The 27,896-nt window shown below is 45.5% G+C and overlaps 1 protein-coding gene across 1 annotated transcript in view; it reads right to left on the bottom strand.

The window, feature by feature from the left end:
• Nucleotides 1–23,623, bottom strand: part of dnah2 (dynein axonemal heavy chain 2) — a 125,946-nt gene extending 102,323 nt beyond the window's left edge. The window contains exons 1-6 of the mRNA XM_062984167.1: nucleotides 23,524–23,623; nucleotides 21,518–21,657; nucleotides 8,935–9,026; nucleotides 5,721–5,891; nucleotides 4,497–4,725; nucleotides 3,980–4,090 (exon numbers count right to left, since the gene is read on the bottom strand). Of these exons, the coding sequence (XP_062840237.1) occupies nucleotides 3,980–4,090; nucleotides 4,497–4,725; nucleotides 5,721–5,891; nucleotides 8,935–9,026; nucleotides 21,518–21,641 (727 nt within the window). The 5' untranslated portion in view covers nucleotides 21,642–21,657; nucleotides 23,524–23,623. The remainder of the gene's footprint in view (nucleotides 1–3,979; nucleotides 4,091–4,496; nucleotides 4,726–5,720; nucleotides 5,892–8,934; nucleotides 9,027–21,517; nucleotides 21,658–23,523) is intronic.
• Between the last annotated feature and the right edge of the window lie 4,273 nt (nucleotides 23,624–27,896).

Genomic DNA, 27,896 nt, shown 5'->3' with positions numbered 1-27,896 from the left:
GGGAAGGCATCACAGGTCTCAAATATTAGCTGTGAAAGGATGATGAAACAAGCACCAGTTGAGACCTCAACATGAAAAACCCTCAATATTGTGTCTCTGGGTGGTAGACAACATTGTATTCTTGCTCTGGGACCTGGCTCTGCTGCCCCTCGGTTTGTTTTCAAGAACTCCTGGTGTTTGATTACTGGACTCTGACAAATGGTATTTCCAACTTCTTTGTTGTTACCCTTGTCTTGAAACCTAACTCTGAAGCTCTTCTGATTACTGGCATTTTTGACTCTGGACTGTGACCTTGGGTTTCATTTGTTCCTGACTCAACTCCATTGCTTCACCAGCTTGACTTAGAACTTGGCATCAGCTCAGCCCTATTTATTTTTGCCCTTCAGATTATAACCCTGATCACTCCTCACTTAACACATTATATCATAAAATCATAGAGTTGGAAGAGACCACAGGGTTCACCCAGTCTAACTTCCTGACAGGTATCAAATACAATCAAAGCATTCCAAACAAGTGGTCATCTAGCTTCTGCTTAAAAACCTTCAGAGAAGGAAACTCCACCACACTCTGAGGCAGTGAGTTCCACAGTTCTAGCTGTCAGGGAGTTCTTCCTAATGTTCAGGTAGAATCTGTTTTCCTGCAGCTTGAATCCATTGCTCCATATCCTAATCTCTAGAGTAGAAAGCAAACCTGCCCACTCCTCAATATTTAATCAGTTATCATGTTTCCTCTCAGTCTTCCCTCAAGTAAACTTCCACAGCTCTCTACGCCACTCCTCAGAGAACTTGGCTTCCAAACCTTTGGTTATTTTGGTTGCCCTTCTCTGGACACGTTCCAGCTTGTCCATCTCCTTCTTGAATAGCTTTTCCCAGAAATGGTCAAATCTTATTCCAGGTGAGGTCTGACCAAAGCAGAACAGGATGGGACTATGCCTTCCCTCAGTCTACACACTATATTTTTAATTGATGCAGCCTAAAATTGCACTGGCTTTTCTGGCTCACTCCTCACTTTGCACATGATATACTCAGGCCTGTATCTGAAGACGTGGGTGTGCTGCCATTACGCCCACTCCAGCCATAAAGGCCAGCTGCAGGCACACATCCGGGCCTGCTTCAGTGCCTGGTTGCTCCCACTTGCAGGCCCCTGGGATGTTCAATTTCGCCTTGAACTGGAGGGAATCTGATGGGCTCCACCAGGCATTTCACCCTGCCCTGCATGCTTGAAATACAGGCAGAGGTTAAAAGAAGATGGGAGCCAGGGACAAAATGAGAAAATGGCTTTCTCTGTCTACGAGGCTCCTGCCCGGAGGCAGATGAATAGATTGGTGCAGGAAGGTTGTGCCCTTCCCCGCAGGCACAAAGCGAAGCTCTCACAAGATAAGCAAAGCAAAGGGCAGAACGGGTCTCTGAAAGAATAATACCCCCAGGGCTTGGGACGCCTCACACATCGATTAAAAATAGCAAAAAATAATGATATAATAGGAACCTGTGGATCTTTAATATTTCCCACCCTTCCAATGCCTACCAAAGCCTTTCAAAAACATAAATAAATGGGGACTTTGTGCCGGTTTTATCATGAGAACAAAGGTGTCCTGCCAAGGTGCAGCAACTACCATGAATACTTTCATGAAGGTCTTCTCAACAGAGCTTATGGACTGTGGAGGGTCACTTAAGGTAATCTGTAATGTGTGAAGGATGCAATTTATTTGGGCCCTTTGCAGCAACCACGTGGAAGAGGTTGTGGGATAGTGGTCAGCCTTACTAGCACAAGGCCTGGCCAGCTGAGAGTTTCCTGATGCAAAGAAAGGCTGCATCAACAGAGCTTTTCTCACAGGTCAGTGCTTTTAAGGCAGCACTGGCTGCCACAAAAACACAAAGCTGTGGGTGTCCACTTTTCAAATTCTCCACAGATGAAGGAACAGCCTGAGCTACTCCTATGGCTAAATAAAGGCCTGCTGCCCTCTCACCTGTATTATTGCTTTCTGTGTTCAGAACAGAGCCACAGGCGTTGAAAGCAGGTCTGGACACGCTCCAAGCTTAGCTCCGCGGCTAGCACTACACATGCTCAGAACAAAAACCGCACCGCAGCTTGACTGGGTAGCCAGGGCCTGGCCTCCTGACCCCCTGCCTCCTTTTGTATTCTTGAGATTTTCGATCTATGTGTTTTCCCTCCCTTCCTCCTCCGCTGACACCACCTCTGTGGATTTTTTTTCCAAAATAATAACAGCAGGATTTATAATAGACCTGAGGAGAGGAAGTGCTGGAGCGCAAGATGAAGAATGACTCACCTCGACCATCTTATTGCTTAGTAGTTGGTCACAAGACAGCAGCCCAGAGATGCCACTGTGGGGGCACGTGGGGGCATGGAGAATGACGCATCGTGAGGGTTTATAAACCATGCACGATGTGCAGAAAGTAGGAAAGGTGGGCTTCCCCCACTCTTTGAGATACACAAGAATGTGAGGTCACTCAATGAAAACAGTTTGGCAGCAGAGTCACAGAAAGGCAGGAGAAAACATTTTTTTCACACTAAGAGGATTTGCTGACACAAGATGTGGTGAGAGCCACTGGTTTAGAAGACTTTAAAAGAGGGAAGAAATTCCACAGGGAAAAAGAAAGGAAGGTCTAGTTTAGGACTATTCCTCTGGAGAACCCATAGTGGGAGAGAGACGATCCCCTTTCAGTGCTGCAAATGTAGGGCTAAGTTACTGAGGGGGAAAAGGATACCTAGATGAGAGGGACCGTTGTTCAGCCCCACGGAGTATATGTACTTCCACAAGGAAAGCAAATGGGGTTAGAATACAGTTCATAACTGAGAATCCCTCATGACAAGGATCTGAATTAGACAGTCGTCTGCTTCTGGCACTTTGGGGATTTCCTGAGTCTCTCTGAGATTTACCGGGATTTGCCTTCAAGAAATCACTCTAACCTTTCATAGGAACAGCAGGCACGAATCTTTTTAGCTGCTCAGTAATATGGGATTATTAACAACGAGGCCGCTGATATAGCACGTGCTGAAAGGAAGAGGAGACATTTTGAGATTTTAAAGTTTTTAAAATAGGAATGAACTGTGCAGGAGAATGCAACCCTATATAGCCCTAAGGGCAGAGGGAGGGGTCATCTGACTGAACCCTCAGTGATTGTTGCTTTAAGTCAGTGGTTCTCAACCTGTGGGTTCCCAGATGTTTTGGCCTACAACTCCCAGAAATCCCAGCCAGTTTCTAGGATTTCTGGAGACCCACAGGTTGAGAACCACTGCTTTAAGTGGACACCAAAATGGCAGTGCTCTAACAGCGTAATCCTAGGATGGGCAAAGAGCTCTTCGGCCACTAGAATGGAATGATCGACAAGGGCTTGAAATGTGGGGAGACAGAATTTCTGGAGGAGGCAGCCCCTCTCTTCTGCAGATATAGCAGCCCACTTCTTTCCAGGCCTCCATGAGCTGCTACTTCTCTCAGCCTGTACACTTTCCCCAGACAGTGCTAAAATATCTTGAAAAATTGTGAAAGCTCAAATGCTGCAGGAAGAAAAGGGGAGAGGTGCTGTCCCAATGCCATCGTTGGCTTCATTTGTACACAGTATTCTGCGTGTGGTGCAGAATTTTGATGGGCGAGGAGCAAATTCCACCCAGAGCCAACACGTGACCAACGGCAAGGTGGGAGCGCTGGGAAGGGGGCCGAAGCCGCTCTTGCATTCTCTTTCCTGACAGAACGCCTGCAGCAGAACTAATAACCCCACAACGGGACCCTGAACACGCTCACAGCCTGACAAACCTGTTTTCCGTGATTGGGAATGATGGATGCAGCTCATATGCTGCCGGGGGTTAATTCACTTACAGACTGAGTGCGGCTCCTCGCAGAAGCCCTTCGGTCAAGCATTATCCTCTCCCTCCGCCCTTTTCCTGTGTCGCTGATCCTGTTACCCCTTCCTCTCCCCTCCCCTCCCCTTCTGGCCCAGGTCCCCAAAGACCCATCACTCACTCTCCAGCCGCTGGACCAGGGCTTTGTCCTTCAAGGCCACCTCCGTCTTTATCATCATAGCCTCAATTGGGACATAGAGGACAGTGCGGTCCCGCATTCTGGAACGGGTATCTGGAGAGGGACAAGTGTGAAAGAGAGGCCAGTTAACGTGACTAAGCAGAAATATATCTTGCTAACAACCTGTTGTTTACAGGATTGTGGAAGGAAGGAAGGAAGGAAGGAAGGAAGGAAGGAAGGAAGGAAGGAAGGGAAGAAGGAAAGAAGGAAGATAGATAGATAGATAAGCCTTTCTTCCGAAATTACAGAACAGGAAAAATTGTTCATAGCTTTTCCCCGAACTCACCCCTTATCATTCAGAACACCTAACACCCGAGGAGCACTACATTTCACAGATCAATCTGAACTACATTATTGATCTGAACTATATTAAGATGTAGAAGGTCTTAGTACTTAATAAAAGGTAAATCCAGCTCAACGTAAAGGTCAAATGTGGAATGAAAAGAAGACAGAGGCCTACCTGTGAGCGAAGTCATGAAGTGGTAGATTTCTGAGAAAAATTCATTCTTGATGCTCTCAGGCCAATTTGATTTGCGGAAGAGCCGGGGGAGGTAGACCGCATTGAAAAGGCGCCACAAGGAGTCGATGTAGGGCTTCCGCACCGTCCCCACTTGCACGACCTCGTGGAAATTCTCTTCCAAGATCTCTGCGTTCTCTTGGCGGATAAAATAAGTAATTTGATCTTGTTCCTGCAAAAACAATAGAGAATTTGAGGTGGAAGCACATTTTCCCTGGTGAATTTCCCCTGGAGAAAGAGCTTCTGAACTGCCCATCTTCCCCCGGATCCTGGACTGGGCCACACAATCCACAGCAGAAATGGACACCCAAGTCTCGTTGCACTGTGGACATCAGCCTTCCAAAACAAACTGAAGTGGATGAATGCTGGGTGGTAGATTGTGACTGACATGCTTTTAAATGGAGAACTGGATTTCCCTACCACTTTCAGGCAAGATCTGTTTTGGGACTCAGAGCAATTTAACCTCCTCCAATCCTGAGAGACAAACCCGTAAAATAAATGATCAGAGGATCAAGACACAGAATGCTTTCCAGGAATTTGCTTGGTCCTTCAGGACAACCCTTTGGGAACTTCTGGCATAAGCATAGCATAGAATCACCTAGTGGGCCTCAAAATTTCTAGACAGGATATATTTTTCCAGGGGCAGGAAAATAAAACTGGGGTACCACTCTCTCAGGAATAGAAGTCATACTTTAATGTGACCGACATATATGTTGTCTTGCCATTTAATAAGTGATTCAATGGGTCTACCCTAACTGAGACTAACTATAAGATTCTGGCCATCATGGACAAGGATAGAGTGTGTAATCCCATTCCTGTTGTCACTTTGACGTTTCTGGTGTTACTCAGAATGCCTGAATTCACATTCCTGAAGTACAAGGCTGCTGGTGGTTAATCCTCATGATAAGTATATATTATATCCAGAACCAAAAGCAGAATCTCTCTCAAAACCAGTTGCTGCTCTTGTGACCTGCTTCTGGTTTTGTATTGGAACATCAGGAACAGACTGCTAGACCAGGCCTAATCCACAGTGCTCTTCTTATGCCATGCTATTACAGAAGCATGGCATAAGAAGCTGGATGCTGGCACAGGAAAACCAAATCTCCCTTATGATTGAAGAAACAGAGGGATCCTCAAAAGGTCTAGGGCATGTTGAGGCAGACCCACCTGGGGAGGCATGACGAACTCTGCTTTCAATCCGGCAAATTCATCAATGTAAAACACAAGCAGCTGTTTAGTAGGGTCTGTCAGAAACGCATCCATAGTGGCCTCATGCTCTGCTGTCCACATCTCATCCTTGAGGCCAGATAGGGCCAGGCGGTCTTGGATCAAGGGTTTCTGGGCAACAAAGTGAGAAAGGAAATGAAGTTCTTGGCAAAAGCTCAAGCAAAAAACTGAGAGAACTCCAGTTTTCATACAGAGGCAATGTTTAGTGGCATGACCTCCTAACTGCGGAAACAAGACTATTCCAGTCTAAAGGGGCACAATCTCACCTGTTCATCCTTGACAACTAGCCAAGTAGGCATCTGCTTGGCCACTGTGAGAAATCAGATGCTGGACTAAATATGCCTTTGGCCTCTTCCAGTAGAGCATTTATTTGTCATTCAGTGTCCTTCTGTTAAACAATTACATGGAATGACACAAGTCCATGGAGGATGCGGCAACCAATGGCTACTAGTTGGGATGGCTACACGTTATCTCATTATGTCCCACAAAAACCATTTTATGAGAACTTATTAAGTGGGAGGATGCTGTTTCACTCACATTGTGTTTCAAAGTCTCCCAAAAGCACATGGTTGGCTACAGTGGGAGACAAATGCTAGACAAGAAAAGCCTTTTATCTGGTCCAACATAGCTGTTCCCGTGGATCTAGACCAGTGATTCCCAAAGTGGGTGCTACTGCCCCTGGTGGGCGCTGGAGCGATCCAGGGGGGCGGTGATGGCACCTATTAGGACACGGGAGCGGGGCCAGAGGAGGGGTGGGGCCTCTTCCCAAGTGCCGGAGACAGGGCTGAGAATCTATACCTCTTCTGAGGCTCTTGTTCGGACACAGAGGGCAGAGCTAGGGAAGGGGGCGGGGCCTCCTTTCAAGAGCCCGAGATAGGGCTGAGCCTCTATACCTCTCCTGAGAGGCCTTTTAGGACTAAAGGGTAGGGCTAGGGTGGGGCCTCTTCCCAAGAGCACGAGACAGGGCTGAGCCTCTGTATACCTTCCCTGAGGCGCTTGTTAGAACATGGGGACGGGGTATAGAGGTTCAGCCCCATCAGGCACTTAGGAAGAGGCCACGCCCCCTCCTCTAGCCCCACCCCCTGTGTCCTGGCAGGCGCCGCAGGACAGGGATAGAAGCTCAGCCCTGCCTCAGAGCTCGTAACTCCGCCCATCCCAGTCCTGGCCGCCCATTTGTGGCCCCGCCCACCTCCCCTCACAGCCCTGCATCTTGGACTAGGGAAGAGTCTCAGCCCCGCCCTCTTGAGCATGAGCCACGCCCACCCCTCTAAGCCACGCCCCCTTTCCAGGGGGCACTGAGTCATATTTTTTTCTGGAAAGGGGGTGGTAGGCCAAATAAGTTTGGGAACCACTGATCTAAACACAACCCCTTTAAGGGTTCCAGCAAGAAGGAAAAGTAGCTGGTGAGGTATACATGGCTTAAAAGGAGCTTGAAGGCCCATCCTTCCCAAGATCAAGGCCACAAGAACTTTATTCAGTTCCAATCTTTGGTAAACAATGGATACAACGGCCGTCAAGGGGATGAACTAGAATTACTACACAAATCCTGCATGTGAAGATGCCCCTTCCTTCAGCCAGGCTAAACAATATGGTAAATGATTTGCGTACAATCATCATGATTGATATTTGCTACTGAAATACAACCAGGATAATTGAAGAGAATCAAGACCACACAATCAGGAGGGGCTCATCCCTTCTCCTGCGCAGCAGAGTCCTAAGAATAACACCTTTGGGACATGGTTTGCATCATAGCTATGCTATAGAGACAAAAGAGTTAGGAAGCCCTTTGCTAGACACCACAGTCCTGATGTTACTCATCCCCAACTCTGCCCTAAGTTTGCTAACCAAACAAGAACAATCAGGGATCTGTGTGCGCTCATTTCACATGGTCGCCCTGGCCCTCAGCTGTGGAACAGAAAACCTCGCTTCTCTGCTTCCGCTGCTTTACGCCGCTGGTCCGCTACATGCAAACACATCCTACGTGCCGCCAGCCAGGCCCAGAAAATGGGAACGACAAGGCTCCTGATCTTGTTATGTCTCCCTTGTTCCGCCAGGCCCCCGCGGGGGTCCTCAGAGAGAAATGGAAGAGGGCTAATTTGTTAAGATGATTGAAAGACAGTGGCTCTGGAGAGAGCTTCGGCAGATTGTGGCACCGAGCTGTTAAAGCAATACGATTCCTGGCTGAGGAGGAGGCAAATGGGGAAAAGACAATTAAGGGCAGGAATGGTGAAGAATGAAAAGGAGAAAATAGGGGGCGGGGGCTGCCGGTAGCCACTCTTTGGCCTTACATTGAAAATGTGGATTTTTTTTTCCTCCCCGAACATATTAAGACATTTTTCCCCTCATACCCAAGAGCTTCTTAAAGAAGACTTGGGAAATCAAGATCAAATTAAGACAGCATCTGGCGTGGAAGTGTAGAGCCAGATGTTCCCTGCCCAAATGCGACAAAACTGTGTAACATTCCATGCAGGCAACTTCCCGCTCCCTGTTTCTTGTTCTTTGCCCTTGGGGTTTCAGAGGGGGAAATATTTGGGCCTGGCAATGTGTACAGCTGGATCGAGACCATGACACGTTCCTCCAGCAAGGAATCTTCTGCCTCTATCTACCTGATGGCCAGGCAAGTGGAGAAAAAACCCACCACCCACACCAGAGCCCAGCCTCAGGCCCTCTCACAGCACCCCTGGAGATGCACAAAAGCCCCACTGGCTGAAAGGCACGTTTCCGTCAGGAATATTTCGTTTGCTGCACAGATGCAGCTGCCTCGGTAATAGGACATGGCTTTTTTCCAAAGGACAAAATCAGGTTTGGGACAGAAGTTTGAGACAGAGGGTGAGGGGAGAGAAGAAAGCACTAAGAAGCAGAGCAAAAAGAGACTTCATCCGCAGCCAAGAAGATAATCAAGAGCAGCCATACAGGCAGCGCTGAGATAGAGAGACACAGAGAGAAACCCACATTGAGTTGCTTGACCCTACACAGACTTCAGCCCTATTCAAGAAGCATGTACAAGGTCACAAGAACGATTAAAGCTTAACAAAGAGCATGTTCCCATTACATACTCTCCATTAAAAGTGCCCAGCTGTGGCACCACTAGCATCTCCTCCTTGCTGTAGTCTGTCTCAAGGCAAGATCAAGAAGGTGCCTCTCCAGAACTTACCAAATCTATCTCGTGTTCTTCTGGGCTGCAAAGATTAATGACCTCCTCCTCAATATCCTCCTTCTCTTCCACTGGTTCTGGAGGAACATCTTCTAAGAAAGGGCAAAAGGCAAGGAACACACATCAGAAGTGGACCAAGGATAGGGGCATCTGCCAAGCAATAGTCCTGGACAAAAATGTTGTACAGATGCAAAAGGTGTTATGCAGGTGCTTATCCCTCTCATAAGCCTTGTTTGTACCTTGCATTCGTTCAGGACAATACCAACCGAATCAAAGGCTTCAAAAGGGTCTAATACATATTCCACTGCCTCTTGGAGATAGGCCACCTATCCCAGATCAATTTATTATCTCCAAACCAGTATGGTGAATGGGTTGAGGTGAAAAATTGCTCAGAGTTTTGGGCAAATGACTACATTAGCATATTTTTGGACAAAAACCAGTTGTGGCCGCAAGCTGGAAGCACACAGAAGTCTATTTTGCATAAGTACTTCTGGAAGTCTTTTGGTATTTTAAGCAAGCATTGAATATATGCTTAATCTCTTTCCAGGCATGCTTGTGGGTGGTTCTCCCATTTTTTAAAGGCCTGGAGCGTTAGGAGCTCTAAGTGGTTTTGTCCACCCTCCGATAGGTCTTCGGTTTGATCCAGCTCTGCTCATTTTGCATTATTATCCAGCTGCCTGGTCTTAAGCAAAGGCATACCTGGAAAGATGTCTTAGCCAATTGTAAAGGGTACAGCTCTTCCCCTTTCCACGTCATCTGCAGCAATGTCTTACACCCCGACAGAAAGTAAAAGGAGGGGGGATTCAATCATAAGCAGGAGACCTGCCAAGGAAAACCACCACACCGGAAAGAAATGCATTCTGCTATCTCTGGCGCAACAGGCACAGGCACAATCTCAGGTGCATCATCAGGATTCGATCATCACTTGCAGAGGAAAGGGTAATTTTCTCAGGTCATCTTCATTTTTATAGCTCCAGAAATGTCTCTGCGGCTCTTAACACCCCATCCAAATCCCATAAATACCTGCTAGAGTGCAGGCAAGCTAAGGCCGAGATATTTTGCCCCTCCCAACATCAGGTCTGGGACATTGAAGTACTGCACCTTGAGACACCTACTTTCCAAAGCCATGGGTAGCTTATGAATGCCATCTTCCCGAACCACGGGCTGCATTATTCACACACAAGCCTTACGGCTGCTTGGACTGCATGGCTTGTCAGGGCCATCCTGGTAAAGCAAGGGGCCTTCCAGACAAGCCTTTGATGAGGATCTGCTTCATCGGGGCAGTTTTATAAAGCCACCTCAAAGCAATGTTTTCTACTTTTAATCAAATAGAACTCAAGGTGGTTTACATAAACTAAAATAAAAAACAGGAAAGATGTGCCTCATATAAAACGTAAAATAAAATTAAACTAACAATAGAGTTCAAAGCAGCTAAATGCACACCCATTAAAAAACCAATAAATATAGACAATACAGAACATTACAAAACAGCAACTGGCCCCCAACACAAAACAAGCCTGGCATTTCTAGGAAGGGAGTTCTACAATCTGAAAGCTACCGTGAAGAAGGCCCTGTGTCCCATGTTCCCATTGGATGGAGGATAGAAGGGACTGCCAGAAGATCACCATTCATGGGCATGTTTATATGGAGAATACCTGAACTGCACAGAGCTTTGCAAGTTATAATCACCATGTTGTACTATGTCTGGAAATGGAGTATTTGCCAGTGGAGTCATTGTGACAAGGGGCCTGGATGCTCCCTTAGATAGCCCCAGTGAACAATCTGGCTTTGGCTTTTTGGTGCAGCTCTTAAAGCATTTGTCAAGGTATGCTCCACGTGAAACTTCTTTCAGTAATCCAAACGGGGTGTCACAAAGGCATATGTCACCCTAGCCAGATGTTATGTCTCTAAGAATAGTTGCAATTGGCACACATATCTTAGCTGGGTGAAGCTATTCCTGGTCACCATCAACAGGCACTGCAGTCCAATGACTCTGGAGGCTGCTGAGATGGATATGAACAATACTGAGCTGGATGTCCAGCAGTTGCATCATGCATTCAATCCAAATTCTAAATTTACAGGAGACGGTCATTTCGGATGGAGATGCAGGCCTCCTATAGCTTTTTCAGCTTTAAAATAGATGCCTGTCACAGCTTCTGTGGCCCCAGTGACCATTCATGTCTCGTTTGAAACCCTCCCGCCCTCTTTGTTTGAATCAGTAATCTGTTTTTCACACAACAGTGGAGATTAATTCATTGCTCTATTTCGGCTTTGGAGTAATTTCACTAACCCGCAATGCAGAAACGTGTGGGAGCAGGGGTTCAACTTTTACTCAAGGGCAGACTGTCTCCTTGGCATCTAGGGAACGAGAACGTACTATGGACAACCCAACAAAACAGATCTCACGCTTATGCGCACACAAAATCTTTAAGGGCCCACGTTGCCCTCTAAACCACAGCCTCCAGTGAGAAGTGGAAAACAAACCATCTCCTCAGCTTGGGCTGTGTGATGATGTCTTAAAGCTGCTTGAAAGGCTATCTAGATTTGTGGCTCAAAACACACAGTGGGGTAGGCTATCACCAAGTGTGGCAGCAATCTGCACATACATGAAACAATCCAACTAAATCCAGCAGAACCCACACCTCAGGTTTTGCATATTTAGAGTCATGGGCTACCTTGCAATGGGAAAGTATCCATCAGGAGTCCACCTCAGGTTCTTTGTGCTCCATCTAGAATCATAGAATCATAGAGTTGGATGAGACCTCATGGGCCATCCAGTCCAACTCCCTGCCAAGAAGCAGGAAATCGCATTCAAAGCACCCCCGACAGATGGCCATCCAGCCTCTGCTTAAAAGCCTCCAAAGAAAGAGCCTCCACCACACTCCAGGGCAGAGAGTTCCACTGCTGAACAGCCCTTCTCAGTGAGGAAGTTCTTCCTGATGTTCAGGTGGAATCTCCTTTCCTGTAGTTTTAAGCCATTATTCCGCGTCCTAGTCTCCAGGGTAGCAGAAAACAAGCTTGCTCCCTCCTCCCTATGACTTCCCCTCACATATTTGTACATGGCTATCATATCTCCTCTCAGCCTTCTCTTCTGCAGGCTAAACATGCCCAGTTCTTTAAGCCTCTCCTCATAGGGCTTGTTCTCCAGACTCTTGATCATTTTAGTTGCCCTCTTCTGGACACCTACCAGCTTGTCAACATTTCCCTTCAACTGCGGTGCCCAGAATTGGACGCAGTATTCCAGGTGTGGTCTGACCAAGGCAGAATAGAGGGGGAGCATGACTTCCCTGGATCTAGACGCTATTCCCCTATTGATGCAGGCCAAAATCCTGTTGGCTTTCTTAGCAGCCACATCACATTGTTGGCTCATGTTTAACTTGTTGTCCACGAGGACTCCAAGGTCTTTTTCACAAGTCCTGCTGTCGAGCCAGGCGTCCTCCATTCTGTATCTTTGCATTTCATTTTTTCTGCCGAAGTGAAGTATCTTGCATTTGTCCCTGTTGAACTTCATTTTGTTAGTTTCGGCCCATTTCTCTAGTCTGTCAAGATCATTTTGAATTCTGCTCCTGTCTTCTGGGGTGTTGGCTATCCCTCCCAGTTTGGTGTCGTCTGAAAACTTGATGATCGTGCCTTCTAACCCTTCGTCTAAGTCGTTAATAAAGATGTTGAACAGAACCGGGCCCAGGACGGAGCCCTGCGGCACTCCACTTGTCACTTCTTTCCATGATGAAGACAACGCATTGGTGAGCACCCTTTGGGTTCGTTCGCTTAGCCAATTACAGATCCACCTAACCGTAGTTTTGTCTAGCCCACAGTTTACTAGTTTGTTTGCCAGAAGGTCGTGGGGGACTTTGTTGAAGGCCTTACTGAAATCCAGGTAGGCTACATCCACAACGTTCCCTGTATCGACCCAACTCGTAACTCTATTGAAAAAAGAGATCAGATTAGTCTGGCATGACTCGTTTTTGGTAAATCCGTGTTGACTATTAGCAATGACTGCATCTGTTTCTAAGTGTTTGCAGACCGCTTCCTTAATGATCTTTTCCAGAATTTTGCCTGGTATCGATGTGAGGCTGACTGGACGGTAATTGTTTGGGTCGTTCTTTTTTCCCTTCTTGAAGATAGGGACCACATTCACCCTCCTCCAATCTGCTGGGACTTCTCCCGTTTTCCAAGAAGGCATCTAGAAGGCACCAACCACCCTGATCTGAAGTTCTAGGATGGACAGGCGGGATATTTCAGGCAGGACCTCAAGAAAGGCCCAGCAAGGAAGTAGCAAACCCTCCTGCTCTCCATATTTGACAGGACAGACCTAATCAGTCCTCTGCTGTCCCACTTTTTTCAACTGCATTTAAAATGCCTTGGCTTCCCTCTCCTGTTTGCACTTCAGCATAGTTCAATAAAGCACAAAAATGTTTGCACTCAATTCATTCATCAGAGAGAAGATCCTTGTCCTTCCCAGCAGATTCAGTCAAACGCAAACTGCTGCATCCTCTCCTGCTCTATGTGTTCTTCCTCAGTAATACTAATCCCTCTGATGATGCTTGGCCACCTGTGTCGTTTTCAGCTGTGAAATGATTTTTTTTTCAAAATTGAAGCTTTAAAAAAAGAGTGTATTCATTCGATATCGCCTTCATCTATTGCTAGAAATCAGAGTTGAAGCTGAATGGTGGGAGTTCCAGGGCAGATAAAAAGGAAAGATGTTTCTACAAAAAGTACAGCTATTCTGTGTGCAGTCGGGATGGAAAATGTATTTGGGAAATCAATACTGTAGAATTAATGCAGTTTCACACCACTTTCATTGCTGGCTCACTGCTATGGGATCCAGGAAGTTATAGTTTTACAAAAGCTTTACTGCCAAAGAATGCTGGTGCCTCACCAAACTACAATTCCTCGCCGAGATTCAAGGAAATTATGAACTCTCTTTTTTAATGGCGGAAATCATTTTTCCCCTTTGGATGTCTGTGTGTCTTTTTGAAACTATGACTCAACACAGATCCTAACTGGCAAATCAAAAGAGCCCAAAAGGTATTTTTAATTTTTCTCATAACCTTGTACATTTTAAGAGGCTGCATCTAGCTCTTTTTCGGAACATTTGGAGTTGTCAAACCAAATTACAATTAATTTCCCCATAAACCTGCTTGTGTGTCAGAAGTTGTCATGCACTAAAACGTGTAATACTTATTGAAAGCGGCAGTTTGAGAAGGGTTTATTCCACCATCGCTATCCCCCACCTTTCTTTTACTGAGACGGCAAAGGAGACCTTGTTGAGAAGGGGAGGCAGGCAGGCAGGCAGGCTGGCCGGCCAGAGACGTTTCAGGGCCAGAGGCAAAAAAATCCAAATAGGGCAGAAACCAGAACATTCTCTTGAATGAGCCCAGTATCTTTCAACCTGTTACTCTTCAGATGTGTGGAAAACAATGTTCATGTATATTACACAGCCATCAAATTGATAGTTTAACAACATCTGCAGACAGGGACCCTGGTATTCTTTTTCAGGTGGGGAGGGCTCAACATTGGCAGGTAGGTTGCACTTGCAGATACTTGCAATGGGAGGGCAAGTTACTTTTCCCACCCATAGCCATTAAAACATTCTTAAATATGAAGTATAAAATGTAGGAGCCTTAGGGGGCTCTAACTGGCCTTGACCCACCCTGTGTTGCCCTCAATAGCACCCCAAATCCCCCTTTTAGCTATGCCCTGGGCAGCGCCACCTTTATCAGCAAAGTGCAGAGGTTATCACCCACAAGATAAAAATTACTCAAAAAGCATCAAGGACGAAATTATTGCTGGCTCTCACCATTTGGGAAACCAGGTCAATACAGTCAAGCCACATAGAAAAGGGGCTTCTGCTCCAGAAAGCTCAGACTCAGCCAGCAAAGAGTGAGATAGAATAAGACACATCTCCCCTTCAGGACGACTGTGGAAGACTAGCTGCATTAGACCTTATGGCTCGCTGGTTTGTTGTGATGGGAAGGCAGAAAGCTTACACTACGGCTTGAGCAAAGGATGAGGTGTTTGGGGTCGACCAGTCTTGGCCAGTACAGGCTATGTGAAGTGTGATGAGAGTGGCTGTCCAATTATGTCTGGATGGCCATAGAGATCCATCTCTGTCTCACATCCTCAGGTCTGCCATCTTGATCTGGAGTTGACCCTCAACATCTGCTTCAACTCTTAGAACGAGAAAGGCATCTTCAGCCCAGACTTGCAAAGCCAACCCTCTCCAGAAGGTCACCCCAGGAAGCTGCAAATCCATCTTAACTGGCATTTGCCATAAAAGGCCTCCTTTTTATGTAGCTCAGCATACACAGAGCTTTTTTTATATGAGCCAAAATCTCGATTATTCACTAAATGCAGCTTGGGGAGATGGAAACCGTCCTGTTATCCTTCTCCTCCTCTCGGCCATCTGACGGTGGTCACCTGCTATTGTTGTATGACAGACAAGGTCCCTTCCTCCCTTCTGTCTTTCTCCCGCTCGCCACCAGCCTTCCTTCTGTTGCTGATATGAGCCCCATCAGATGAAGAGGAGATGGGGAGGCTGCCATGTTGCCCCTTTTTGGCTGTGTGTACTGCTTCCAACTCTCCGCTCAGGGATAGGCAGAGTGTCTGTTCCATTCATGTTCAAGGGGGCTGTCATTTTACCACCCAAAGTGTGTGCAGCAGTGAAAGAAAATAAATCACACCTCCCTTTTTATACAGCATCTATTCCAGCACAGCCCTCAGGCAACTCCACCAGCCCAAGCAGCCCAGAGGAACGTAACCAGAGGCAAAGCTCTTATGTGACAACAATAAGACACTGTCCCAAAACACATAGAGACAATGTGCAGCCTCAAACTGTCCCGATCAGGTCCAGATTGGTCCTTAGAAGCTTTGAGGAGCTGGTTTTGTTCCCCCAAGTTCTCCTGGGCAATAAAACCAGATGCCTCTCACATGGGGCCAGACAGAGAATCTTCTGAGGCACAAAGGAGTGCAAAGAGCAGGGACCTTCCAAATATCCTGCCGAAAAAGAGAAACAGCAGCAAAGGGATGAAAGGCCTCCTCCTGCTCACTCTTTGGTGCTGGTGTTGGGGTCAGAAACAGTAGGGACACTCTTAACACAGCACCCAACTTTCAATCCCTAGAATCATTGGTTTGAAAAGGACACCAAAGCTATCTATTTCAACCCCTGGCATGTGGGAATTCACAGTAAAAGCACTCCGCATGGCCATCCCACCTCTAGTTAAAAGCCTCCTAAGATGGAAAGTCCACCAGCCTCTGAGACCTTCTACTCCATTCTCTACAACTTCTACTGTCAAGATGTTGTTGTTTTTTCTAATGTTCATGTAGCAAATCTTTTCTTGCAATATTAATAATGGTCTAGTCTCCAGAGAGCAGCAGAAAATTTCATCTTCTACCTCAGAATATCTTAAGCTAGCTAATGGGGAGGGGTAGCAATCCCCCCATGTGCCAGGGACTGGTATCATATTTGTGCCCCCTGACTACAACTACTTCTTTCTTTTGTGGAGACTTGCTGGGGCCAACAGCCAATGGCTTGGAGCCAGCTTTGGTTCACAGGCCACCACTTCTGAGTACTGTATTCTTTTTCTATCTGACCTCCTTCCCAAGTTACAAACAAGATAGCTTCTGTAGGTTTGTTCTTAAGGTGAATTTGTATGTAAGTTGGAACAAATACATTTTAAATGTAACTCCAACCAATATCTATCTATCTATCTATCTATCTATCTATCTATCTATCTATCTATCTACACAAGCTCTGGATAGCATAGGGAAGGCTTAACACCCCTGCAGTGTTTGTTTGCTGCCTGTGCCCCTGTTCAGAAGATTTCACCTCACTTTCTATCTCTGTGACAATTGGATCTTGAAAAATTTGGCTTGTTGTGGAAATAAGGATTGGTGATAACCCTTCAGTAGAGACACCTTTTCCACATGATAACTCTTTCAGGGGTGAATTTCCTTTCCAGATCCTTAGTTTCCACTTTGGTTGTCCTTCCTGGGACAGCCAGGCTCATCACCCTTCTTCAACTGTACTACCTCAAACTGGAAACACAATTCCAGGTGTAATTTTAGCAGTTAATTCCAGCCCACTTCTTGAACCAGTCCATGGTTTCTTCTGCAAGGTTTGAAAGGGGACCAGGAGTCCACTTCAAGCATTTGAGACCAAGGAAGAAGAGCTCCGTCTTCCACTAATTCTCTAGTTCCTCCTGCTAGAGAAGACTGAAGCAGCACAAGCTCTTGCCCACATGTCCTGTTCTCTAGTAAACAGAGGATTGTGCTCAGAGGTGTGCAACTGATGCCTAGGAAATGGTAATCAGGTCTCACAGATATGAGCCCTGTCAAATTGGGAGCCCTGGGAAACTGCAAGCAGGCCTCATTGCTGGGAGCCCTTGGAAACTGGGAGCTTTGGGAAACTACAAGCAAGCCACACTGTTGGGAGCCCTGGGGAACTGGAAGCCCCAGGGATCTCATCACACTAAAGCTTGGATCCACTTTAAATCTACTTTAGGGAGGGGGCTGTAAACTGCTTAGCTAGACAGGTCCTGGGCCTCACCAAACTACAAACTCCAGAATTCTGCAGGAGGCAGAAACCGGATTTAAAGTGGATTCATCCTCTAATGTGATGAGGCAGCAGGAAACTATAAATGGGTCTTGCAACTGAACTCAATAGCACTCACCTATTCCACCTTACACCATAGTGAGGCATGATTACAAGCAGCACATCATCCTGATCTGGAAGAAAAGAGCCCCTTTCACTGGCCTGATGGATCACCATCACTTTCTTGACTGAGTTCCCTCGGGGAGATAGGTATATAAATAAAGTTGTTTTATTTATTTATTTATTTATTTATTTATTTATTTATTTATTTATATGACCCCTTTTCCCAGATCCCTACAGCTGCTGGAAGTAATCTTGATTTCTTCAGTAGAACAAACAGCATCTGCATTTTAAAAACCATTTTAAAAATCCTCCTGAGTTGTAGTTATCTTTTGTGCGGACTTCCCGTCCTATTCCATTCTGATCATGTGAGATTTTAATCAGCATTTAAAGTGCTGAACTGCTCACCAGCTGGGCTTCCTCCCTTTCTTAGTCCCTCAAAACAAGTGAGCTATGATATAAGTAAATAAGTCAGCATGCAAAACACTCTTCCCTCTTTCTCTCTCACATACATACACAAAACAAAACGGACAGACAGAACAACAGGCCAATATGGGAGACTGCCCCCCCCTACCCTGAATATGAAACTTCAGGGGGGTGTTCTAGTGCTTACACCCAAATGCTAGCAGTCAGATTTCTCCTGTTCTGCCTCCTTTCATCTCCCCTCCCCTCTCACACTCCTTGTTCCATAATCAAACCCCCTGCACTTTGCTGAAATGAAACCCTCCTGTGGCTTTGGCTTGCGGGGTGCTCACCAGGCCTGTACTTCCCAATTCAGACGGCGTGCAGCCGCCTGACAGGGGATGTCATTTCCCCGCCTGTTGTGGCAGATGGGATTGGAGTGGAGGGGTTCTGTACACGTTACATTAGGCACCAATGACTGCCAGGATGCGAGAGTGAGTCGGAGCTTTGAAAAGCTGCCGCTGGAAATCCCGACGGGTTACTGTGGTAACATGCCGGAGGAAGGCAATGGGGAAAACTCACGGGACTGGTTAAGAGACATGTCTAGGGCTCAAAGTTGTCGACAGTGACACTTTCCTCCCCAGATGTAAAAGGACTGAAAATACTAGGGGTCCAGACACAGGGAAGGAAGGAGGGAGGAAAGTGAGACTTCTGGAAGCACAAAATCCATTCCGGCAAGAGGAGGGTTGGAAATAGAAATGCCTCCACTCATCCAGGTCAGTTTCTGTTAGAGCCTGGAAATCTTGATGCTTTTTAAAATTACATTTCCCAAAACCAGCTGAGGAGTTAAGGGATCCTGGGGACTGTCATCCAAGATCCAATTTGTTTATTTGGATTTCAGCTATGATAATAGGGAAGACATTGTATGTGGTTTCTGCATCATCCTCATGCAAATTACAAGACAATCATCTTCAACCAGATAAGGCACCCTGCCAACTGAGAAAGCCTTCCATACACACATCACTTACTGGATCCGGACCTGGAGACAAACTGTGGGCTGAATAGTTGGCTGCAGCCATCCTGGATCCACAGCGCATGCTTCAAATAGCAATGCAAGTCCCCTGCCATACATGTGTGTCCCCACACCTCTCAGGCAAGTATTTATTTATTTATCATGTCAGAAGCAAATTGAGAGTACATTTATAATGTATTTAAAAACACAAACAAAGTTAAAAACTTGGCATTATATTAAATGTATGAATCCACAGTAAGATGGTTTCAGAAAAGGCAAAACCTGCACATCACAAGTTTTGAACTTGACTCAGCACATAGAACAAGGTTTTAAACGGCAGCAAATTATAGAAGCTGTCTTCATAGACTTGTCAGCAGCTTATGACACTGTAAATCATCATCTTCTCCTGAGAAGAACTTATAATATCGCAAAGGATTACCACCTCATCCGCGTCATAGGAAATCTGCTACAAAACAGGAGCTTTTTGTTCAGTTTCAAGATCAGAGAAGCAGATGGCGAAAACAGAAGAATGGCCTGCCTCAGGGGAGCGTGCTTACTCCATCAATGTTTAACTTTTACACAAATGAGCAGCCACTGTCAGAAGGGACTGAGAGTTTCATCTACGCTGATGATTGTGCCATCACGTCTCAAACAGGAAGCTTTGAAATGGTTAAACAGAAGTTCTCCAAAGCTTTAGGTGCTCTTACTGCCTATTACAGGGAAAACCAGCTGATTCCTAATCTATCTAAACACAGACATATGCTTTTCACCTTAAGATCAGACAAGCATCTCAAGCTCTGAGGATCACCTGGAAAGGAATCCCACTGGAGCATTGCAGCACACCCAAATACCTGGGAGTTACACCGGACCATACTCTAACTTACAAGAAGCATTGCTTGACTATGAAGCAAAAAGTGGGTGCTAGAAATAATATCAAATGAAAGCTGAGTGGCACAAGCTGGGGTTCACAACCAGGCGCAGTGAAGACATCTGTCCTTGCGCTTGGCTACTCTGCTGCTGAATATCCATGCCCAGTGTGGAACACATCTCACCACATTAAAACAGTGGATGTGTCTTTTAATGAGACATACCACAATATCACAGGATGTCTACGGTATTGTGCCACTTGACATCTGTCAGGAAGTAGCACCAATAATGAAAGGACTGAGGCAGTGACATCTTCGGTCCATCTTCTGCCTGGATATGAGCCAGCACGCCAATGCCTTAAATCAAGAAACAGCTTCCTGAGATCTACAGAGATACTCACAGAAACACCTCAGCAAGTGAGAGTCCAAATGTGGCAGGCTAAAACCCGAAACCTCAATCCATGATACTGGATGAGAGACTCCCTCCTGGGCACACAGAAGATTGGGCCACTTGGAAAGCACTGAGCAGACTGTGCTCTGGCACCATGAGATGCAGAGCCAACCTTAAGAAATGGGGCTATGAAGTGGAATCTACAACATGTGAGTATGGAGAGGAGCAAACCACTGACCACTTACTACAATGCAGCTGAGCCCTGTCATATGCACAATGGAGGACCTTCTTACAGCAACACCAGAGGCACTCCAAAGGACATTTAGTATAATCTCTGTCCAATGAACACATGTAAATACAATTGTTTTCCTAAATCTCCTTTTGTCACCCAACCTCCTATGGAAAGAAAATGGTTTTAGCTTCTCCTAGGGGAACATTCAGTATTGTTTCTTAATGCAACACACAGTGACAGCACGGTGCAAGCGGGGGGGGGGGGGGGGGAGATGGAGATGCTGATAAAGATAAAGGGACTTTCTACAAAGTTGACAGAGATAGCCTAAGTCCCTCCTGCGCTCATTGGCGGAGAGACAGAGAAAGGTGTCAGGACAAAGAACCCACATCTCAGCAGTAGTTTCTCAAAATTCTCCAGCGACCACCCACCTGCTTGCCACCCTTCCCATAAAAAGGCCTGTGCTTTTAAGCTCGCACCATTCACACATACAGAAAATGAAAGCTTTAATAATGGACATGAAATTCAGCACTCTAAGGAGCTCGGCTTTCTTTCTTTCTTCCTTTTCTTTCTTTTTAAAAGCATGCCTTAGTCTTTGTGCCTAGCAAAGCAGGTTTGATTGAAGGTGTGAGAAATGTCAAACGACAGTTTGGGGCTGAGCGGGACTTGCTGTGGTTGGGAAGGGAGGGATGCTCAAAAAGCTCAGCCTTCTCCATTCTGTTGGTAACAAATTCATTCAAAACACAAGCTGACATGGGCACCGTTGGCCGGCTTTAGCCTTTGGTCACTCAGGTCACAAAATCAAGCCCCATGGGGCCAAATCTGGGTCGCTTTGGTGAACACAAAGAACAGAGATCCCTACATAAGGAGGGAGCCTACCCACGCAGTATCTAAAAGAGCTCACTCTCACGCCAAAAGCCTTGTCAAAAGCGTCAAGGGCTCCCTGGGCAAGGGATCAAAGCCAACTGAGAAGTGGCAGAAGGACTGGGATCCCAAGCCTGAATTTACAAAAGCACTTCTGTGAAAATACCAGTGGCTTCTTCTTCGGGGGTGGAAGTTGGCAGGGGAGACTCAGGCTTCGGCGCAGGTGGGGTCGGCCCACGGCTCCGCCGCCCTTTCTTGTCGCCAGAAGCACCACGCCGCCGAGCGCTCATCTTTCACCACTGGATCCTACAAGAAGCCATATGTATTAGTTAGGTGCACATAAGGTGACAAATGAGTACCAAATTTGCCACAGCCAACCCCACAACTCCGGTAGGCTGGTAGGAATTGTGGGAATGAGAGACTAAAAGACATGGAAGAGGGCCAAAGTTTGCCCATGTCTGCTCTAGCAAAACAAGTGAAATAATATAATAGTAAGATAATAAATAATACATCCCCTGGCATCTCCTCAAGCTACTTTCTTCCTAAAATTGTTCAGAAGGGTAAATAATCTACAATTATTCTTTCCTTGGTTTTATCATCCTTTCCCCATCGGTAATGGCACTTTTAGTCTCCTTATGGAAAGAAAGTCTAATAATATTATATGTCCCAGTCTAAAAATATTACGTATCCCAGTCTAACAATATTACATGCCCTGGTATAACAATATTACATGTCCTGGTCTAATAATATGACATGTCCAAGTCTAAAAATATTACGTATCCCAGTCTAACAATATTACATGTTCCGGTCTAATAATATGACATGTCCCAGCTTAATAATAGGACATGTCCTGGTCTAATAATATTACATGCTTAAGTCTAATAATATTACATGTTCCGGTATAACAATATTACATGCCCTGGTCAAATAATATTACATGTCCCAGGCTAATAATATTACATGTCCCAGTCTATTAATATTACATGTTCAAGTCTAAAAATATTACGTATCCCGGTCTAACAATATTACTTGTCCCGGTCTAATAATATTACATGTCCCGGTCTAATAATATTACATGTCCTCATTTAAGAATATTACATGTCCCGGTCTAATAATATTACATGTCCCAGTCTAATAATATTACATGTCCCCATCTAAGAATATAACATCTCCCGGTCTAATAATATTTCGTGTCCCGGTCTAATAATATTACATCTCCCAGTCTGATAATATTACATCTCCCGGTCTGATAATATTACATGTCCCGGTCTAATAATATTACATGTCCCGGTCTAATAATATTACATGTCCTGGTCTAATAATATTACATGTCCCAGTCTAATAATATTACATGTCCCAGTCTAAAAATAGTACATGCCATAATAATATTACAATACAGTCTTGCTTATCCAACATATGCAGGCCAGCATAACGCTGGATAAGCGAAAATGTTGGATAATAAGGAGGGATTAAGGAAAAGCCTATTAAACATCAAATTACATTATGATTTTACAAATTAAGCACCAAAACGTCATGTTTTACAACAAATAAACAGAAAAAGCAGTTCAATACACAGCAACGTTATGTAGTAATTACTGTATTTACGAATTTAGCACCAAAACATTGCAATGTATTGAAAACATTGACTACAAAAACATTGACTACTAAAAGGCAGACTGTGTTAGATAATTACGAAGCCTTTAGGGCAGGCATGGGCCAACTTGGGCCCTCCAGGTGTTTTGGACTGCAACTCCCACCATTCCCAACAGCCTCAGGCCCCTTCCTTTTGCCCCTCAGCCGCTTAAGCGGCTGAGGGGCAAAAGGAAAGGGCCTGAGGCTGTTAGGAATGGTGGGAGTTGAAGTCCAAAACACCTGGAGGGCCCAAGTTGGCCCATGCCTGACCTAAACCTTGGGAAGGTGGTTTTTTTGGACTACAAAGCCCAGAATCACCTGACTAACCAAATCACTGCACTGCTGGATAGGGGATTCTGGGAACTGTCATCCAAAGAGGTCACTATTCGCAGCTGAAACTCTCACACTGGCTCTGAATTGTCCCTTCCAAGCCACCGTCGTCCCCATTTCCCCTCACTCCTCCACCTTCTGCTTCATTCCCCCATCCCATAATTTCCCCATCACCCCCCCCCCCAAAAAAAAAGACCAAATATTTTCCACCTTTTCCACACACACCTTTCCCCTCTCCCAACTCCGCACTTGATCCCCCTCCCAAGTACAACTCCTCAAACTCTTGTTCCGTTCCGCCCATCAACGTTGCCAGGGGCAACGGGTCAACGGGAAAATTTTAAAGGAGGAGCGCGAGGGCCGGGGGAGAGCCAATGGGGTGGCGGAGAATTCGGAGGGGGCGTGGTTACAGCCCAAAGAATAGCGTCATTGAGCGAGGCTATTGAGAGGGCGGGCCTAGTGCTTCCTGATTGACAGGATAGAGGGAGGGAGGGGTTGTGACGCGTCAGAGCTCGAAAGGGGAAAAAACAAACAAACAGCGGTTTCCGGGGCGGGGCCACGAAAAGCGCGCGAAACTCTTCATGCCTGCTTAGTGGGGGCTTCACCTGTCATTAACAATATGTTGTGGAAGGCTTTCATGGCCGGAATCACTGGGTTGCTGTGAATTTCCCGGGCTGGATGGCCATGTTCCAGAAGCATTCTCTCCTGACGTTTTGCCTGCATCTATGGCAGGCATCCTCAGAGGTTGTGAGGTCTGTTGGAAACTAGGCAAGTGGGGTTTTATATACAGTAGAGTTATCCAAGCTAAACGGGCCGGCAGAACCTTGGATAAGCGAATATTTTGGATAATAAGGAGGGATTAAGGAAAAGCCTGTTAAACATCAAATTAGGTTATGATTTTACAAATTAAGCACCAAAACATTATGTTATACAACAAATTTGACAGAAAAAGTAGTTCAATACGCAGTAATGTTATGTTGTAATTACTGTATTTACGAATTTAGCACCAAAATATCACTATATATTGAAAACATTAACTACAAAAATGGCTTGGATAATCCAGAACCTTGGATAAGCGAGTCTTGGATAAGTGAAACTCTACTGTATCTGTAGAATATCTCCAGGGTGGGAAATAGAAATCTTCTCTGCTTGAGGCAAATGTGAATGTTGCCATGGGCCACCTTGATTAGCACTGAATAGCTTTGCAACTTCAAAACCTGGCTGTTTCCTTCCTGGGCCCCGCCTTAATTAGCATTGAATGGCCTTGCAGCTTCAAAACTTGGCTGCTTCCTGCCTGGGGGGTCGCCTTGATTAGCATTTAATGGCCTTGCAACTTCAAAGCCTGGCTGTTGTTCCTGGGCCCCGCCTTAATTAGTATTGAATGGCCTTGCAGCTTCAAAGCCTGGCTGCTTCCTGCCTGGTGTGCACCTTGATTAGCATTGAATGTCCTTCCAGCTCAAAGCCTGGCTGCCTCCTGCCTGGGTGCCGCCTTGATTAGCATTGAATGGCCTTGCAGCTTCAAAGCCTGGCTGCTTCCTGCCTGGGGGCCGGCTAGATTAGCATTTAATGGCCTTGCTACGTTCAGCAGAGGACAAGAGGGATCCTCTTCTCACCTCTGCAGGAGTCTACTGTATACTATGAAGCTGTGGACAAGTCTTCAGAGGGACCACCAAACGCAGCAGCATTGCCCAAACACAAATCCAAGAACATGAAAGGCTCCGCAGACTAACTCAACCAAAGAAGTCAGCCATAGCAGAACATGTGATGAACCAACCTGGACATAGAATATTACTTGAGAACACAGAAATGCTGGACCACTCTCGCAACCACCATGTCAGACGACACAGAGAAGCCACTGAAATCCATAAGCATGTGGACAAGTTCAAAAGAAAGGAGGAAACCATGAAAATGAACAAAATCTGGCTACCAGCATTTAAAAAACTCTAATATCAGAACAGTAAATAAAGAGCAACACTCAGAAGATAGGGGAATTCCAGACAGGAAACAATCAGGGGCAGCCAACATCTCCCAACAAAGGATTCCCCCAGGCAAAAGGCAGCCAGGCTTTGAAGCTGAAAGGCCATTCAGTGCTAATCAAGGTAGCCGATTGCAACATTCACACTTGTCTCCAACAGACAAGAGTTCTTTCTCCCACCCTGGACATTATTCCATGGATATATAAACCACACTTGTCTAGTTTCCAACAAATCTCACAACACGGCCAGACAGCCTGGAAAACTCACAGCAACCCAACACTAACAATCTTAGATATGCAGATGATATCACTCTGATGGCTGAAAGTGAGGAGGAGTAGAGGAGCCTTCTAACCAAGGTGAAAGAAGTGCAAAACATAAAAAAACCCCAAGATGATGGAAACCAGAGTGATTGATAACTAGCCAACAGAGGGAGAAACTGTCATTGGCGGCAGTGACAGACTTTGTATTTCTAGGCGCGAAGATCACTGCAGATGCAGATTGCAGCTAGGAAATCAGAAGACGTCTCCTTCTTGGGAGGAGAGCAATGGCCAACCTCGATAAAATAGTGAAAAGTATTCCCCATAGTAACCTATGGATGTGAGAACTAGACCATAAGGAAGGCTGAGTGAAGGAAGATAGACACTTTTGAACTGTGGTATTGGAGGAAGATGCTGGGAGTGCCTTGGACCACAAGAAGATCCAACCAGTCCACACTCCAGGAAATAATACCCGTCTGCTCACCGGAGAGAAGGATATTAGTGGAAAAGATGAAGTCCTTTGGCCAAATTATTAGAAGACAGGGAAGCTTGGAGAAAATAATGAAACCAAGAAATGTTTTACATCGCTAGCCAGCAGTGGATTAAATTGAAATATTTGGATCTGAGGTGAGCAAAATGTTAGGCTGTGGAAATACAGACACATGAGGTTTTATACAATTGGCAACCATTCAAATTTCCCGCTCTGCCCACTCTGTTCCCTGATTGGCCGGCAGAGGGGCTGGCATGGAGCAGCGCTTTGATTGGCTGACTGTGATGATGTCACCGCCTCCAGGTGGGAATTCCCTGGTAGAGGGGAGGAGACAGAGAGTCTGACCCCGGGGAGGGCCAATCAGCTGTTGGGGGCGGAGTCTTGGGGAAGCCCATTGTCCAAATCAGGAAATGCCAATGGATCCTGGATTAGCTCTGATTCTTTTAGTTTCTGGTGAGGAGGAAGCCTCTTGGGTAAAATAAGAGTTCTGCCAAAAGCTGGAAATTGAAACAAAAAATGGATGGTAAATTAAAAAATAAGCTAAAATATTACATATATATTGAGGATAATAGAGCATGCACATGCATGCAACGGAACCAGGTTTAAGGTTTTGATACTTGCTTGCTAAGCAAGAACCAAAATGTGTTGTCGAAGGCTTTCATGGCTGGAATCACTGGGTCGCTGTGAGTTTACCGGGCTGTATGGCTATGTTCCAGAAGCATTCTCTCCTAACGTTTCGCCCACATTTATGGCAGGCATTCTCAGAGGTTGTGAGGATGCCTGCCATAGATGTGGGTGAAACGTCAGGAGAAAATGCTTCTGGAACATGGCCATGCAGCCCAGAAAACTCAGCAACCCAAGAACCAGAATGTTACAGAAATCTGATATTAAGCACGTGGTCTTCAAAATAACTCATGAAATAGACTGTTTTATTTAACGTATAAAAGTGAGGAGGCAGTTGTATCATTACTGTGCTCAGTGGTGTGTCATGCGCCAAATTAACAGGTAGAAATAATGGCCCGCCTTTCCCGTTTTCTTGCAAAACTCATATATTTCAAAAGTAGAATATGAAATATTTTCCATCCCTCTGTCACATCGTTCATTCTCCAGCCATGCATGAACAAATATCTTAGGGACAAGTTTGTTTGTTGTTACTAATAAAAAAAATCAACGATATAAATCATTCCAGTTACAGCTGTGGCCCACTGGAGAATTCATTATGCACTTAAAACAGTGTCACACCATTTTAATACATGCATCATTATGTGACATAGTGGCCTCTTCCACACAGCTGTATAAAATCCACATTAATTATATGGCAGTGTGGACTCAGACAATCCAGTTCAAAGCAAATATTGAGGATTATCTGCCTTGATAGTCTGTGTTATATGGCTTTGCGGAAGGGCCCAGTAATTTACTAAAAAAAACAAAAAACAAAGGTTCAATCAACTCCTCATAAGATATATAATTGTGGGAGTTGAAGACCAAAACACTTGGAAGGCAGAAGTTTGCCCATGTCTGTGATAGAAGCTGCACAAGAAAGGCGGAAAGAGGGGCGGGACAGATAGATATAAATAGAGAATTATAGACATGGAAAGGCTAAGAATACATGTCACATCAGAATGGTATAAGTAAATATATGGAAATTTTTTCTTTGTCTTTTTACTTGCTTTTCTGTAATATGAAAGTGCAATGTTATACTCTACTTATATAATCTAATTTTAAAAATGAAAGTCTTTCATTTATATATTTTGAAATATATGATTTATTGGTTATTGCACAGAGATGAATACATTTCTTGTTATGTTTGTGAGAAAACTTACTCATCTTGCTCCTAGGACTAGTCCAATTGACTCCTAATCA

The sequence above is a fragment of the Anolis carolinensis genome, chromosome 6 (assembly GCF_035594765.1).
Source record: "Anolis carolinensis isolate JA03-04 chromosome 6, rAnoCar3.1.pri, whole genome shotgun sequence".
NCBI classification, from domain to species: Eukaryota; Metazoa; Chordata; class Lepidosauria; order Squamata; family Dactyloidae; genus Anolis; species Anolis carolinensis.
This window is presented reverse-complemented; position numbering and strand designations above follow the sequence as displayed.